The following is a 16632-nucleotide window of genomic DNA, read 5'->3' on the forward strand; positions in this document are numbered from 1 at the left end:
ACGTATACAATGAAGAATCAGACTGTACTGGCGTCTGGCGTCTGTGCATAGACAAGAGATGTAGGTAACCAGCGCGCATGCGCGGAACGCCGACCGTAGCGCTGCGGCGGCGGAATCGCAAAACGGTACTTACTTAAAAAACATGCCTCGTATAAATAAACTGATTAAATGACATTATATAAATCTAAAGCATTTTAAATAATATTAATTAACGTCAGGATAATGAAGTTAAAAATGAAATAAAAATATAAGACAAATGTTTTAAAATGTATGAGTAGCTATGTTAGATGACTGACATCAGCTAGCATATAGTTTTAAGTACTGCACTAAGCTAAAAGCTAAAAACGTAAGAATATGAAATATTATCAAATATACCGGGTGCGTCTCATAAGTGGCTCACTCCTATAACTTTTTATTGTTTCTGATAAAAAAACGGGATTTGGTATGTTAGTGTACCTATGACATACATTAGGATTGATTGACGTGTTCAATTGTTTTCGGTCACTTCATGTTTTACTGGAAATAATAACTCTTGATTTTTAAATGGAACCATCTGTATTTTTTTACTTTATTCGATAGAAAATGACACTCTAATACGAATTTGACTCTAAAATGACATAGTACATGTCAACTTTTGACAGATTCAATTAAAAAATAGCATTTTAAATTTCAATTTACAGTGTCATGGTCATAAATGTAACTACAACTTATGTGTTATTTTTTGTGTGGTATCAAATTATTCGTAAGAAATTCTTTTTCCCAATATGCTAATAATTAAGCCACCATTCCATTTGAAAAAAATTGAGATATGATTAAAAATACGATTTAGACATCGTTTAACCGACCAGGACAAGACATGAAAAACATCAAAACAACCAAATCTACTTTTCCAAGACGAAGAAAAAATAAAAAAGTTATAGGGATGAGCCACTTTTGAGACTCACCCAGTATATGGTGTAACTAACCCAATTTTGTTCTATTTATTTATATTTCTGAATGTAGCATTTATTTATATTCTTGTTTAAGTTAAACGATCCTTAAATTTGACCATTCCAAATTTAAGAACGCTTCACAAATTACTAATAATAAGATTGTTATTAATTTTGTCAGATTAAGTTTAATTATTTTGGCTTAGTGCAGTTATGGACTAATTTCATGTTCATTTTAATTAGGTAGTGAAAATCCAGTCTTGTAGCACGAATTTTATATACAGTGTTGTCCATAAAACTAAAATAATATGTTAAATCCAATCCAAAAATTAAAATATTATAATCAATTTTTGGTTATGCCTTTATCATATATTTAAAAGTAATGACTTTTTGAGTTTGATATAACGTTTTTTTATAGTCTGTCCAAGAAGAGGATCCATCACAGTGACAGCTGTGTCAGTCACTTTAATCTACAAGTAAATAATATTTCTTTTCATTTTTTCGATGTCATCTGTCGAAATCTTGCCTGCCTCGTTAGACAGACTTTTATCGGACAATTTGGATTAAGGTTTCATCTATGTATGAACAAACAACAATAAAAATGAGCAAATTTTGTGGACAACATTATTTACTATTACGTTAGATAATACTGATGGAATATTCATCTATTATGTTTCGTTTGAACGTATAGTATATTGGCATGTATTATTGGCTTAAAAATCACCCTTATAGCTACGTGTCGTGTAGAATGCTGCTCACCCGTTCCTCTACCGCCACCTTTCGGGATTTCCAGACGAATTCGCAGACGGCTATGACGCATGCCACGCCCATACCGCCCATGAGCACGACGAAGACGCCGCCAACGTTAGCGAGGCCTAGCTCGTTGGCGGTACTGCTCGTTTTTGTGGTCTCATCCTGCGATAAGATATTAATAAAAATCAAATTTCTAATTTTTGCACCCTTAAAAATTATATTTTTATTATAATATAATTTATGCTAAATTTTGATTGATTTTATTTGGTATGGTAAAAAATCTACTTATTTATTGTTATTATTGTTTTATATATTTTATTTTAACATAAGCTATTGTACTTACTCTACAAGCTCCTCCACCTCGTTTTTCTTTCCACCATCTTGTTTTTAATATGTGAAGTCTCCCTTCTTCTTGTAGTTTTAATATAGCGCCACTTATTGCAGTTCGAAATGGGGAGTCTGAAAAGAATAATAATATATGAAATGGTGCCATAGTATAGTACTATATTATGGTACCACTTTATATGCCTCACTGTACCATAATATTGCATTGTGCCCGAAGATATGAAAGTATACCAGACTTGAGCCAAATCAGACGTAGGAAATGGTATTATAATACGAATAGCGTGCCATTTTATATACCTCATAAAATCATAATAATGCGTTGTCACCGAAAACTATAATCTTAGCATGCAATGGCTTGATTGTCTATCTTTCTCCATTTGTTTCTGTCTTTTTCCTTTATTCTCCACCCATCCACTCTTATCCTTCTCAAGTGCTCTTTAAAAAATGCCAAAGAGCCTAGAGAAGCTCAACTTAGGCTCACCAAGGGATAGAAGGCAATGAAAAAGCAAATGATCTAGCTAGAACAGGAGCGAACACTCCACTAACTGGACCAGAATCGTTCTGTTTTCCAAACGGGAACCAACTGAAAGCGGAACTGAAGAATCTGAAAGACTCCATCCGTAAATTGAAATGGGTGTCCTTCAACGGTCTAAGCCCACAGCCACACAGAAAGCGTTTTAGCGTTTTGCGTTTTTTTGCGTCTCAAGCGTTTTTTGCGATTTTACCGTTTGAAGCGTTTTTTGCGATTTGTGTCCATTAAAAACACGCAAAAGACGCGGCAGGTCTGTAGTTTCTATCAAGATGTCAATTAGTAACATCGCAAGCGCGTCGATCCCCGGCCCGTCCAACAGTCAATCCTGTGAGAAAGAGATAGCCGAGATCGGCGCCGGTTAGCGTTGAGGAGACAAAGAAAAAAGATATGCTCGCACTGGGATCGACTGTTGAACGGGCCGGAGCGCAGATTCGTATTCGTGCCAGTGGCGTGTGTACAAATAATTATTTGCCATTTCTTTTACGATTTGTAATGTATAGATTTTTTATGTCGTAGTTTTGTGATTACTTGTGTCTTTAATTATAATATAATAATATGATATAATAAATAATTATAATTTTATAATACGCTAGTAAATATTACTAGTTGCTAACGCAATTTTAAGACATGATTTATCAAACTTTTTTGAAGTGACACATCTTTATGCGCCCTGGGAGTAAAATTTCAGAGCCGTGACACACGAGCTAGTGCTAACGAAAAGTGGTAACGGCTTAGAAATACGTAGTGACGCGACGTATATTTGTGAGTAGTCCACGTGCTTATCAAAAATATTGATATTTTAATACAAATTTTGTAAAAGTAAATCAAATTATTACGTGTTAAAACTATTTGTTACACGTAAAAAACTATTAACATTATCAAAAAATTAATTTTTTTACACGTAAAAAACGATTTTTATTATTTTTTTATTTTACGTGTATAAAACTATTTGTTGCACGTAAAAAACTATTTTTTAAGTGTAAAAAACTATTTGTTACTGGTAGAAAACCATTTTTGCACAAAGAACTATTTTTTACATGTAAAACTATTTGTTACACGTAAAAAAACTATTTTTTACTCGTAAAATACTACTCACTACCTGTAAAAAAATATTTTTACAAAAAAAAAAATTTTTTTACATAAAAATCTATTTTTTGCACCAAGAAACCTATTTTTTACACGTATAAAACTATTTGTTACCCGTAAAAAAATATTTGTTACGCGTAAAAAAACATTTTATACATAAAAAACAATTTTTTACGCGTAAAAAATATATCTATACTTTATTACTTTTTCAACATTTCAAACTACACTTTTTCAAACATTTCCTTCAAATTTTTGAATTTAATAGAATCTTCCTAAACAGTATATGTTCTCTACAAAAAATATTTTTAGATAATACTCGAAAAAAATGCATACTATTTAATTTATTTTTTATTGTATTATTAAATATTACGTCCGCCTATGACAGGGTCTAATAGAAAACGCTAAAAACGCTACAGAAAACAAATTGATTTGTTTTCATTTGCGTTTTTTGCGAGACACGCCGAACGCTAGACGCTTTTGGTGGGGCCACTCCTATTTATAATCCTGTTATTTTGTTTTAGACGCAAAAGACGCTTCACACTAAAAACGCAAAAAACGCTTTCTGTGTGGCCGTGCACTAAGACACTCGAAAAAGTTCCTCAGTACTTAGGACCGAGAAAAATTAAAGATTTTCCTTGATTTAAGTAAAAACAGTCTTCGAATTGTCACGGGGTTTCTAACAGGACACTGTCTCCTCAACGAACACCTCAGTAGGCTGAAGCTGAGAAACAAGGGCGAATGCAGATTCTGTGGGAAAAATGGGGAAACACTAGATGTCGAGGACGGAGAGCTGGCCTCTGTGGAGCCATCTCAGACACTGGCTTTTGTTAAAGCCCTAAGACTGTATGATGAGTTATAACTCGTTATAACTCAAGAAAGGGGAACACACAATAGATCTGTAAGATCGCGGTGATTAACTCCCCTAATAAACATTCTACATTCAACATTCACCATCGCAAACTGGAGCCCACTCAAACGACAGGAAGTGCTATAATATGGTACCATTTTTTATTTGCCTCATGGAATCATAATATTGCATTGTCTCCGAAGATACGCTTCAGGTAGAGGAAAGTCACCTAATATGGGGATAGTGCCTAATATGGGGTAGGTCGTTTTTGCGGAAGTACTGAGTGCAAAATCTATTGTATGCATTGTTTTTGGTTTGGTTTGGTTCTAACCGCCGACATGCCAGGAGGTGACCATTCTTTTTTTGGCCCAAATTTGTGCTCTGTTTTGACGTTTGAGGTTATAACAGTTTTGTGTAGTAAGCAAAGTTTTTTGGTCGTGCTGTATTTTAGGTGTTTAAGGAGACTTAAAGGTTAGTTTTTAAAGTTTTGATAATATTATCCTTTACAAAATTTAGCCTAGTTTATGAAAATACTTAGGTTTTCTAAAATACAAACACACTTTTTGCAAAAAGCCGCCCCTCCCAAAATTCTAGTTTATTCCTAATATGGGATACCTGCCAATTCCTAATTTGGGGTATCCCATATTAGGAGATTATTTCCTATTTTGTGTAATACCAAAATATTTTCTTTCAGATGCCTAAAACACGGAAAGCGTGGAATAAGGAAGAAATGATTTCCGCAATTTTAGCTGTTCATATATTTTTGTTAGATGTAGTTTTTTTAACAGATGTATTTTATGTTACTCCTAGATAAGTAAGTTTTTTGTGACTCATTATAAGAAAAAATACCTTTTTGTTAGGAGGTGTAGTTTTTATATGTCGGTTTTATAAATAAATCGTTTTAATCCAAAACAACCCAAAATAATTCAAGTTTTTTTGAAATTTAATATTGAAAATGGTACCCCATATTACGAACCTAGTGTACCCCATATTAGGATACCCTATTCCCCTAATATGGGGTAGGGAATCTTTTGTTAATGCATATTTCTTTTCTCTATTTCCTTTTAACCTGTTTCTTCTTACTAAATGCTTAAAATGTGTCCAAAAAAACGTAAAATTCAGAAATAATATCCAAAAGTTATTACGTCTTTTATATATAGTGTTTTCAAAAAATTACCCCATATTAGGCGACTTTCCTCTATATCAAAATTCAGCCCAATCGAGCTTAAGGAAATGATTGATTTGAACATTGTATGGTGCCATTCAATTATGGTACCAATTTACCATTTTACCATAACCGAGATCATAACATTGGATTGTCCCTAAAGTTACGCAAGTATATGTAAAATATAAACTTCAGGAAGTGGTATTATAATGTGGTACCATATTATGGCACCACTTTATATTCTTCATAGTACCATAATATCACATTGTCACCGAAGATACGCAAGTATACGAAATTTCATCCCAATTGAAAATCAGGAAGTAGTTCTAATTCATCTCGCAAGTTTTGACTTTGTTAATATAAAAGCTTGTAATAAGATAAATCAAGATCAATATCTTTTAGAAACAAACTTTTAAAAATTACTGTTGATACATTTAGAAACTATTATTTTACTATTTTACTATAACAATAATACATTTCTTATTTGTACAAAGTAAATAAAATTCAAAAATAAAAGATATATCCATTAAACGTCAGCGTCACTAACGCTGACATGACGTTCCGTCACGCCGATGTCAAACTGAACGCCCAGACGTTAAAAACAAGTTAAAAAGTTTCGAAAATGTCGAGCAAACTAACTTTATTCCGACCGTTTCGCAGTTTGCAATATCGAATTCTCTCCAGTATTTTATCGCGGAATGACATGATATTTCGACTGGGGCACACCGACATAAAAGTGCCTGATTTCACGAAGCACATGCGGCACAGTGTCGCCGATCCAAAATCTGACTCCGCTGAGTCTATCGATGGAAGAAGATTGATGACTTATATGCTGACCGGGATGCTTTGGACGGGGTTAATGTACGGTACCAAAGCTGAAATCATAAGGTAAGTGTTGGGGAGTGGATATACAGGTGGGTGCACCTCATTCGCGTCGGTTAATTATATGAAAACGGAAAGATGTACAAACAAAATATTTTATGGGTATATGTAGAGAGGCAATGCATGGTACAAAGAATACAAGGTATGATCGGTAGCGGCGCCAATTTCGTTCAGTTCGCGCATACCACCTGTGACGTCACTAGGAAAATAATGAATAAATAAAAAATAAAGAAAGTTGACAGGAGATCTGCATTTTTTGGGGTTATGGTTAAGAATTGTTTATTTTTAAGACTTTTTAGTTCGTTTAATTTAATAATTACTAAAACCAGCAGTGCCAAAAATATATTTAAAAATAATAATTATCTATTAACATGGATTTGGACGATAGGTAAGAAAACTAAATTTATTTCTATATTCGGTATAAAATTGTTTATTAGGTTTTTAGTTTGCGATGTTTATGGTAAATAATTTTCATTTTCATTGTCTCTGAATTCACATGAGGACAGAGTTTAGGATATCTATGGAAAAGTAACCACAAGAGGAATTGTTACATCACTTAAAAAATGTTGGGAAGTTTATTGTTTCCCATCGAAAAGTAGAAAATGCCAATGCAGATGAACGTATTGTAATTGTGATAGAAGTAATTCTAAGGGTGAAATTTTTTTTATAATTAGTGGAGGTAATACCAAGAGTAAAGTTTATTATAATTAGTGACCTGTGCTTCTTTTTATATGTAGATGTTTCTGGTTTTGAAAATAAATCGGTTGAACGACACCCAAAATTTAAAGGAAGTATTTGCATACCCAGAATATGCCCATCAAGGATTATATAGCTCAAATTTCCTTTAATGGTAGGCAATTATTCAATGCAAATTAACTTTTTAAGTGACTGAAGTATTAAATAGTTTACAATATGGTGTATCACTAAAAATATATTACTTTTAGGTACAATTAGGGACCGATACATTTCAAAAAGTAGAATATTATTTTATATTAAATGAGGTATTGTACTAACAATCAATTTATATTAATAACGGAGATTAAAAAATAACAGAATAAATAGTTCTTTTTTTTATACTACAAAAATAAACTATAGAATACAACAGTATTTAAAAAAATAAATAAAAAGTTATGTCCCAGCCGAGATTCGAACTCCGGTCTATCGCTTCCTAGCCCGACTCCTTACGCACTGCTCCACAGTAACTTGCTTAGCGATAATTCAATGACGCTATATAAACAAAAAAACAGGTTTATAACAATATCTTGACGATTTGAACTGGCGCGCGGAGCGTGCTGACCAATAGCGCCTGTTATCACCTGTGACGTAGCGACCAACCTGCGCAATATCATACCTTGTATTCTTTGTACCATGGAGGCAATGTGCATAATTTAAAATGATTTTCAAATGTACAGGGTGTGTCAGAACTAAGATCCATACCAAAGTTATATTTTTTCTTATGGAACACCCGATATTTTATTTCTTTTTTGGATACTTGGGCATAAAATAACGCATTTATTATAAGGGTATAATATGTTTAAATACTTTGGGATTTGAGATATTTAAAGATATGTAAGCATGCTATAATGAAAAAGTTTGTCACCACCCTGTACATTACTTTTCAGAGTTAATTCTTGTGCTGAGTTTGAAGCCAGAGAAATAAACTTTACTAAATTTTTTTTTGCTTTCTTACATGTATACAGGGGTATCAAAAATTGCTGGTCTATTTTAAATATTTATTTTACATAAAAACTTCGTTATTTCAAATGCAACACTATGTATTTTTTAAGATAGGTCGAAGCAGATTTAAATGCTCTTTAAAACTATATTAGGGTTTCCTATATCTATCTGGCTCAGATTTTGAATAAAAACCGATTTTTCAATAAAATGGCAATCTAGATGGCTGGTGTCGCCATGGCAATTTGCTAGGGGCCTAATTCGCAACAACGTACCCCATGGCAGAAGACCTACTGGACGACCACCTAAACGTTGGCAAGGCAGTTGGCAGTCAACCTCGCAAGAGTTACTTAGACGAGGAGGAAACCGAAACTAAACAGGCGATACGCCTTCTAAAGGAGGAAGAAGATGAAGAAGACATATTTATTATAGATTAATACAATTTTTAGTAACGTGTTTCTTCATTTTTTTTTTAAATTACTTATACGCGCATTCGAAATTTCAGCTAAATCGGAAAAAAAGTTTATAATAATATAGTGTCTAATGTTGTATAGATAATGAATGGTACGGAATCCTTCGTGCGCGAGTCCGACTCGCACTTGATCAATTTTTTTATACACTTAGCGTTACATAAAAAAATAAACATTTCGACAACGTGTCTAAATTATTGTCCAATATCTAGTTTCAAAAATCCCGAGATATCAACGAGTTTTCGGTTAAATATTTTTTTGTTTTAGATATGTGGAATTCATGGCTCCATCGGCTGAGGTTTTGGCCCTAGCCAGAATCGAAATAGATCTCAGTCAAATCGCAGAGGATAAACATATGACGTACAAATGGCGCGGGAAGCCCCTCTTCGTCTGGCATCGTACGGAAGAGTCCATAAAGCAGGCAAGTTTCTTTGTTAAATTTTTGTTAATATCAAAAGTCTAGTTGCGAAAGAGAGTATAGAGAAATAACGTAGAAATTCGATAGTAAATGACACTCTGAATAGAATGACATATCATATTATGTCAACTTTTGACATTTTCGCTTAAAAATAATCGTATTTTAAATTTCAATCTAGAGTATAATTATTAAATTTCAAGCTAAAAACACTAATAATTTTTAAAAGCCCCTGCCTTGGAAAAATAGACTTGATCGTCTAATGTTTTTCGTGTCTTCTGGCCAGTGTAACTCTAAACCTATGCATTTCCATGCCCATGTTTATAGGAACTTTCTTTCATATTTTTTGATGAGGAAGCAATGAGTACTGTAGCGTTTTTTTTATAAACATTACCACTGCGAACGGCAGCTTTTCATCGGAGAGCAGTCATGGATAAGGTATTTCACTAGAGAGAAAACTAATCAATAACAATAAAAAAAAAATATAGATATTGGGCGCCAGGCATGTACAGAGAAAGAAAACACAGTTGTATATTACTTAAACTAATGACTATATTTATTCATGATGGACTGTGATGGTAAATAGCATTGTACAATTTTAATAATTATTATAGTGGTTATATGTCAACGAAAGTGGTGTTAAGAATTGTACTAAATATCTATGAAAACAACTATGATAAAATGCAAGACATGTAAAGTTTAAGAGAATATATGAAATGTAGCATTACTTTAATTAATTTGATATATTTTATATGATGTTAGTGCAATAATAATATCTATAAAAAAGTAATACTATTACAAGGCGTAATGTAATGAAACCTAAAATCTAAATCATATTGTAACTACTAAATCGACATAAATGTTCTTAATAATCTAACCACTAAATATAGTCTGTACGATATTATATATATCTGGTTTAACCTTTAACCCTTAAAATGTACGTTATTAAGACTGAAAATCGACTGAAAACCAGAACCTAAATCTACACTTAGCTGTTCTTGAGGCAATCCTGTTTCAAAGAGTAGCAGCTTGAGGTGGGCTCATATCTCTGTACTGTCTGTCGGCGATCCTGTTGGCCAAAACAACAAAAGGGGCCAGAATGAGGACACCATGAATCAATACAGCCGTAGCTACTGACTAGGCTTAGAAATGGGAGCGAAGCAGCATGGGGCTTACGCTGTATCCATACTGTGGCAATACATACATTACCCGTACCTTGGAACACTGCTAGGACCTTGGATAATGTCCGTAACCTGGACCATAACCTTGGACCATAACCTTGGACACAGTCCGTCCATAAGAAAACGGTACAGGGGAACACTACCCGTACCTTGGATACTACTAGGACCTTGGATAATGCCTGTTCCTTGTAAATAGTCCGTCCATAAGACCCTAAAAATACGAAACTCTTGTTTAAAAAACCAAACAAGGTCTAATAAACAAAATAAACCTACCTCGAATTACTTCCGAGGGCTCAATAATAAACAAAGAAACTGTCCTTTCTTCCATGTAACATTCTGGAGGACAAAAGAAAAGGGACACCAACGTGCCAGCAAAATACAAATACAAGTTAAGTTGGGACATCCAAAACTACCCTAAAAATATGCAGTAATAATATCGAATCTAAAAGGATAATATCTCATCTTTACCTGTTGGTTCGAAATAGCAGCTGATTCAAATTATACAGCAAGATTTAAATAATCACCATTTCTAAAAGCCGGGATACAACAGAGCGGCAAAACAAAGTGAGGTTAAGCACGGAGAGAGTCTTTGAATAAGAAGACTAAGGAAGGAGCATAATTCTATCCATGTATTCATGCATGGTGGGCGGAAAAGGCACCATAAAAGCTCTCTAGGGTGGGGATTCTTGACAGTTCTGTTTGACGATTCATTTGACACATTTGAATTTGATTTGAAATTTTGTGGATTTGTCAGTCTTTATGGAGCTTATTTTATGTTATTTATTATTTATTCTACTACTGATAGTTGTATAAAGGTAGTAAATCTAGATGGAAATTGTGGCAGAACTTAAATTAACAGTGACACTATCGCGATTTATCGAAAAAGACTCTAAAATAGTTGGTTGTGTAGCGTGCGGTAGATCTCGGCAAAAATTGAGTGAAATAATGGAACAACTTTTCGCTAGTAAGTGACTATATAATATACATACGTGTAGTAAACCGATCATTTATGAAATTCACTTAAATTAACTAAATTATATATTTTTCTTGCATTTTAGCTTTTATTTATTACTTGTCAAAGATTAGATGTCAAAGAATTTAGATACGTTAATTTGACTTACCTGCTTCAGTAGCGTATCGGATGTTTGTGTTAATAAATACTTATTATAACTTATCTATTTTTATTAGTATTATATATTTTTATAACAATTTTAATAACTACCAACATTTATTCACAACGTAAAATAAAACAACAAATTATTGAGTCTACCCCACGTCTACCCAACATCATAGTTTGACATTTTTTAAATAAAATTAGAACGACACTGATAAACCGGAATTTAAGTCGGCCATATTTGAGGCCCATCGCGGTGTACCTAAGATTTTTGATATGCTCCTTCCTTAGTCTTCTTATTCAAAGGAGAGAGTTGACAGAAGCGATGTTGACAGCGCCTCCTCAGAGCGATAACAGGGTTGTGTCAATCGATAACAGGGTTGGCGACTAGGGAACGTAAAAATTACGCCAAGCGTGCCAAATAAATTATCAGGCCTGAACGATACGGAATCCGATGACGATACGCCAGACATCATATATATCATATATAAAAAAGACATGTAACGAACTAAAAACGTTACAGTACTTATTTTAACCTTTCGCAAGTTATTGATATTAAATTTTTTAAAGGATGCTATTAGACTTGGATCAAGGCAAATTAATAAAATTGCATTTATCTGATCAATGTTAAATATTCAATTTCATTTTCAAATATAACAGGTGAGGAGTATTCCATTATCAATCCTTAGAGACCCTCAGGAAGATGCTGCAAGAGTTAAAGATCCTAAGTGGTTGGTCGTTATAGGTGTTTGTACACATTTAGGTAAAATTTATAGTTTTAATACCATTATTCTATACAACGATAAAATCTCTGACGGTAAAAGTTGTATCTGTCACTTTAGTTCACGAGCAAATTGTATATTTTGTCATTTTTTTGATACCATCTGTCAACATCTTCTCTGGCTTGTTGGAGATACTATAGTAATTATAAATGTTAACTTTAACGAGGATTAACCTGTTTTTGAACGAATTCTGATCGATATTCTGATCCATGTCGAAGATGTATTAAACGAATATCTATTTATAGGTTGTGTACCCATATCGCATCAAGGAGACTTTGGTGGTTATTACTGCCCATGCCATGGTTCCCATTTTGATATTTCCGGTAGAGCTCGCAAGGGTCCAGCACCAACAAACTTGGAGGTACCAGAGTACACCATCGTAGGAGATACTCTGACTGTTGGTTAAATAAATTCACTACTTAAAAAATGCAACCATTCCGAATTCCGACATTATCTATTACTTATTTTCAATACTTAATAAAACTTAAGCTATTAAAATATTGCGAATTTTGATAGTACTTATTTTCAAAGCTTAATAAAGATATAATGTATTAACAAACCTACATACATTGGCACAATGTGAGTTCATTTTAAGTAAATAACCTCAAATGAGGGAAACGAGTATCTTATTCCTTCATTGGAGTTTATCTCGAAATAATTTATTTTTAATTTCAAAATTGGTACAACCGATTAAATATTATGTTATTTATTGTGTAGTTTTTATATTTCTCATGTATTATAAACTGGAAAAAATGACAAATATGAAAATGAGCGCCCTCTATTAGATATATAAATATAGCCAACGTTTAACCATAGATAAATGCAACAAGTTTAGATTGGAAAGCCCGTAAAAATTTTAGGTCGCGAAATTATTTTGGGTCGCGACCGTTATACGCGATCTGGCGCTGCTATAGCGGTCGCTAAGAACAACGGCAAACAGAAACAGAAATAATTTTCTCTTGTCAAAATCAGAATCTTCAAAAATCGTAATAATCTTTCAAAATCTAAACCGCTCTCATTAAAGAAATTCCGAAAAGTGTTTATATAGCGTCCATTTTCAAAGTAATTATTGCTATCTTGTGAGTTTAATTCAAGTTTTATTTACTCCAAACCGGTGATAATTGTGATAAAGTGGCATTAAAAACTTAAAAAGCTGTGCTGTGAAGTGTGAACTGCAAAAACCATCGTGGATCGTGGCATAACGTCGGTTTCCAATGTTTCATAGGTATTTCATACATGCGTCCTTATATAAAATAAAGTTTCTTGTATGCAACACACTGTATTTTATTTATAAAATTAAACGAAAATAATAATAAATTTGAATAAACAATATTTGGCGATATAATTCCGGAAAAAGCCGAACCGCTCCGAAATTTTCAAAAGTTTTGCAAGAATAGCGCCAAATAGTGTTTACATTGTCCTTATGGGCACTTTCCAATCTAAACTTGTTTCATTTATCTATGCGTTTATCCTACATTTAAACAGACCAGCTGATCTGTTTAGTTGATGAACAGGAGATGATTTAGGTTGTCCAATTGATTTGAGTTTTTACACTAAACCGTAAGCCTCTGACAAAACTAAAAAAAATAGACAAATGTAAGGTAAGCCTCAAAAATACTTATATTCAAATAGAATATCAATTATTTTGTTGGTTATTCACAAAAACAAGAGTGTGAGAGATGTCAAAAATAATCCCAAATAATTCAGATGGCATATGAATGTATTTTGTGCCAAATACACGTGGGTATTTTGAAGTGCTGTTAAGAATTGAAGTGAAACGAAGTGTTATTCAGAGTAGAGTTGTGGTTTCAGGTAAAGTGATAAAACGACGCTCTAACCTAATTACATCGATCTGCTATGCCCTATCGAAGTCTCGTTTTATAATGTTAGGTAAGTTTTTTATTTTAATCTGAATTTTCCAAGTCGTTGTTAAATCTTTCTAGTCGATATGTGGCGTCGAACAAGCTGAGATTCAGGTAATTGCTTGGTATGGTTTGGTTGTGATGCGGCTATGGTCGATTACTGGCGGCGGCTCTCAAAATGTTGCTATTATTTTTTAAAATTTTCAAAGTTAAATAACTCGGTTATTATCAATTTATTTTAAAAATGTTAAAGAGAAAATATGTTTCATTTGTCGAGATCTACCGTGTAGTGTTCACCCTGTATAGACTCGTTTTAAGTCCCGCCATGTCGTCTGCCAAAATCATCCCCTCTCTAATAGATAGACTTTACCTAATTACTGTATTATACCACATTATTAAACATAGAACCCTTCCTTCAAAGGCCCAGGATGTATTCGAATTCCTGTTCTATTGTCCTGTTGTTAATTTGCCAACAAAGGGTTTCATTATCTATAGTTAAGTCAAATATTTGTTTATGATTCAGACATATCTTTTAGATATCAAGCAATTGAATCAAATGGACTTATAATGTCATTTATAGAGAAATTAAAATAACTTTAGTTGCACGTCACAATGACACCAAGCGTCATTATATTTATGGAGTTTACTGTTTTTTTCATTGTGACGTGCATCTGAAGTTATTTTAATTTCTCTATAGTTATTAATTTCATTTTAATAATATTTATCCACATAGGTTAACTTTTTTAAATAAAGTATTATTACATACATAGACGAATGTTTGGGTATTTTGCCACTGGAAACAGGAATTTAGAGAAATAAAAAATAACTTTTTTATTTTATGTAAAATGCCACTTCGCTAAAATTGAAAAAAAAAGGTTGTCAGTGTCTTTTTACTCGGACAACATGTGTATGTATTTAATGGAGTTTAAAAGTAATCTAAATACAATCATTTTTACCATTCCTGCCGATGTTTGTGGTTCAGAATGACAATGAAACCCTTGTTGAATGTACTAACACTTTTCGACCGTGAATGGGCGAATATCTTAGTTCACAAAAGAGCAAACAAAAGCAATAAATAGAATAACTTATAGAATAACTTTTAATCTAAATATATTTGCACTCAACCTTCAATTTTAGCATAACTTTAGCTTCTAGTTTCGCAACCAGGGCATTAGTACCTACAGGTAGGGACCCGTTAAACTAACACATCCGTTTTAAATGTAATAAATGTGGCATGTTTTGGATGTATGAAACTACAAACCTTGGGGTAAAAACAGTGTTTTTATTATTATTATTTCTCTTTTATGAAAGTTAAGAACAGCATAGTTGGATTCTTTGGAATAGTGATCAAGGTTTTAATTTAAATAAGTAGGGCTATTTAGAAATTTAGCGTTTCATTTACATAACCTCTTCTCAAATTTCCCAAAATATTGCTTCTGTCGGGCGCATCCGAGGTAATCACAATCATTTTTTTTAACACAACGTAGGTTCCTTTAGTCCATTTAAATTGTTTATTATACAGTTGACCAAAATATTACCTCTTCAAATTTGTTGAACGAACTTGGGTTGTTATACTACAGCCTTTTTATTCAGAGTTTGAAACATAAAACTAAAACTACGAAAAAATAGGTAAGTTAGTATTAGTTTTCAACCTGAAATGACACAAACAGGATATGATTAATGTTTTTTAATCAGTGTTAATTTCATAAAATTCATTTCATTTTCCTCGCTCAAAGTTTCTCAAAGTTTCCTTACAGTTTTTCTTTTTTTTCTCGTTGAAATGAGATTAAGATAACTGTTTCCAAAGTAAGGCAATTAAAACCTCCTTTCCATTTCCTTATTTATTCTGCCACCAGATGGCACATCCAGATGCTCCGATTTGGGGAACTAATGAATTCGCTTGTCATAAAACGGCCGCCATCTAAACAAATATTGCCGTAAAATTCGATAATGGCCGACGTTTCGTTTAACTGGCATTAAACTGAGCGGTTGTTCCGAAAATTAGATCGCTAGGCAAACAAAGACTTTATCCAGTGGAAGTTGTAAAAGTGGGTCGGATGGACGAGTTTCCAAGAACGGGTAACTTTTTAGGAAGTTAGCAAGGGAATGGCTGTATAGGTGCGGCGGAATAAATTTTTCATATGCAAACAAGCGGCCGCGGCGTTTGGAAGTTTTTCCGAAATTAACTTTTGAAAGTCTGACTGGGTCAGTCCGTTTACATGTAACAATAATTCTAGGAAAAGCGAGTGTAATTTCTAATGCGATTTTTGTTTGTTGTTTCACGTTTATATAGCGAATGTATTTTGTGCTAAATACACGTGGGTAAGTGAAATGAAGTGTTGTTAAGAGTAAAGTTGCAGTTTCAGTTAAAGTGATAAAACGGCGCTCTAACCTTATTACATCGGTCTACTATCCTATCGGAGTCCCATTGTATAATGTTAGGTAACTTTACCTTATTACTGTATTATACCAGATTATTAAATATAGAATCCTTCCTTCAAACGCCCAGGATGTATTCGAATTCCCCTTCTATTGTCCTGTTGTTAATTTGCCAACAAAGGGTTTCATTATCTATAGTTAAGTCAAATATTTGTT

General features: G+C 33.1%; 2 protein-coding genes across 2 annotated transcripts in view; one reads left to right on the forward strand and one right to left on the reverse strand.

The window, feature by feature from the left end:
* The window catches only part of LOC115879316 (glutamate receptor ionotropic, kainate 2), a 344372-nt gene that overhangs the window by 9330 nt on the left and 318410 nt on the right, over positions 1-16632 (reverse strand). Inside the window, exons 16-17 of the mRNA XM_030896084.1 lie at positions 2026-2141; positions 1689-1844 (exon numbers count right to left, since the gene is read on the reverse strand). Coding sequence (XP_030751944.1) covers positions 1689-1844; positions 2026-2141 — 272 coding nt within the window. The remainder of the gene's footprint in view (positions 1-1688; positions 1845-2025; positions 2142-16632) is intronic.
* LOC115879318 (cytochrome b-c1 complex subunit Rieske, mitochondrial-like) lies at positions 6206-12675 on the forward strand. Its single transcript, XM_030896087.1, has 4 exons — positions 6206-6545; positions 8951-9104; positions 12054-12156; positions 12421-12675. The coding sequence occupies exons 1-4, from the start codon at positions 6280-6282 to the stop codon at positions 12579-12581; spliced, it is 684 nt and encodes a 227-aa protein (XP_030751947.1). The 5' UTR covers positions 6206-6279; the 3' UTR covers positions 12582-12675.

Source organism: Sitophilus oryzae, unplaced genomic scaffold (assembly GCF_002938485.1).
Source record: "Sitophilus oryzae breed Bouriz unplaced genomic scaffold, Soryzae_2.0 scaffold_1576_pilon_pilon, whole genome shotgun sequence".
In the NCBI taxonomy this organism is placed as follows: Eukaryota; Metazoa; Arthropoda; class Insecta; order Coleoptera; family Curculionidae; genus Sitophilus; species Sitophilus oryzae.

Coding starts and splice junctions, on each gene's coding strand:
- LOC115879318 (XM_030896087.1), top strand. CDS start 6,280: ATGTCGAGCAAACTAACTTTATTCCGACCGTTTCGCAGTTTGCAATAT. Junction 6,546..8,950: donor ACCAAAGCTGAAATCATAAG/GTAAGTGTTGGG, acceptor TTTTTGTTTTAG/ATATGTGGAATTCATGGCTC. Junction 9,105..12,053: donor CGGAAGAGTCCATAAAGCAG/GCAAGTTTCTTT, acceptor CAAATATAACAG/GTGAGGAGTATTCCATTATC.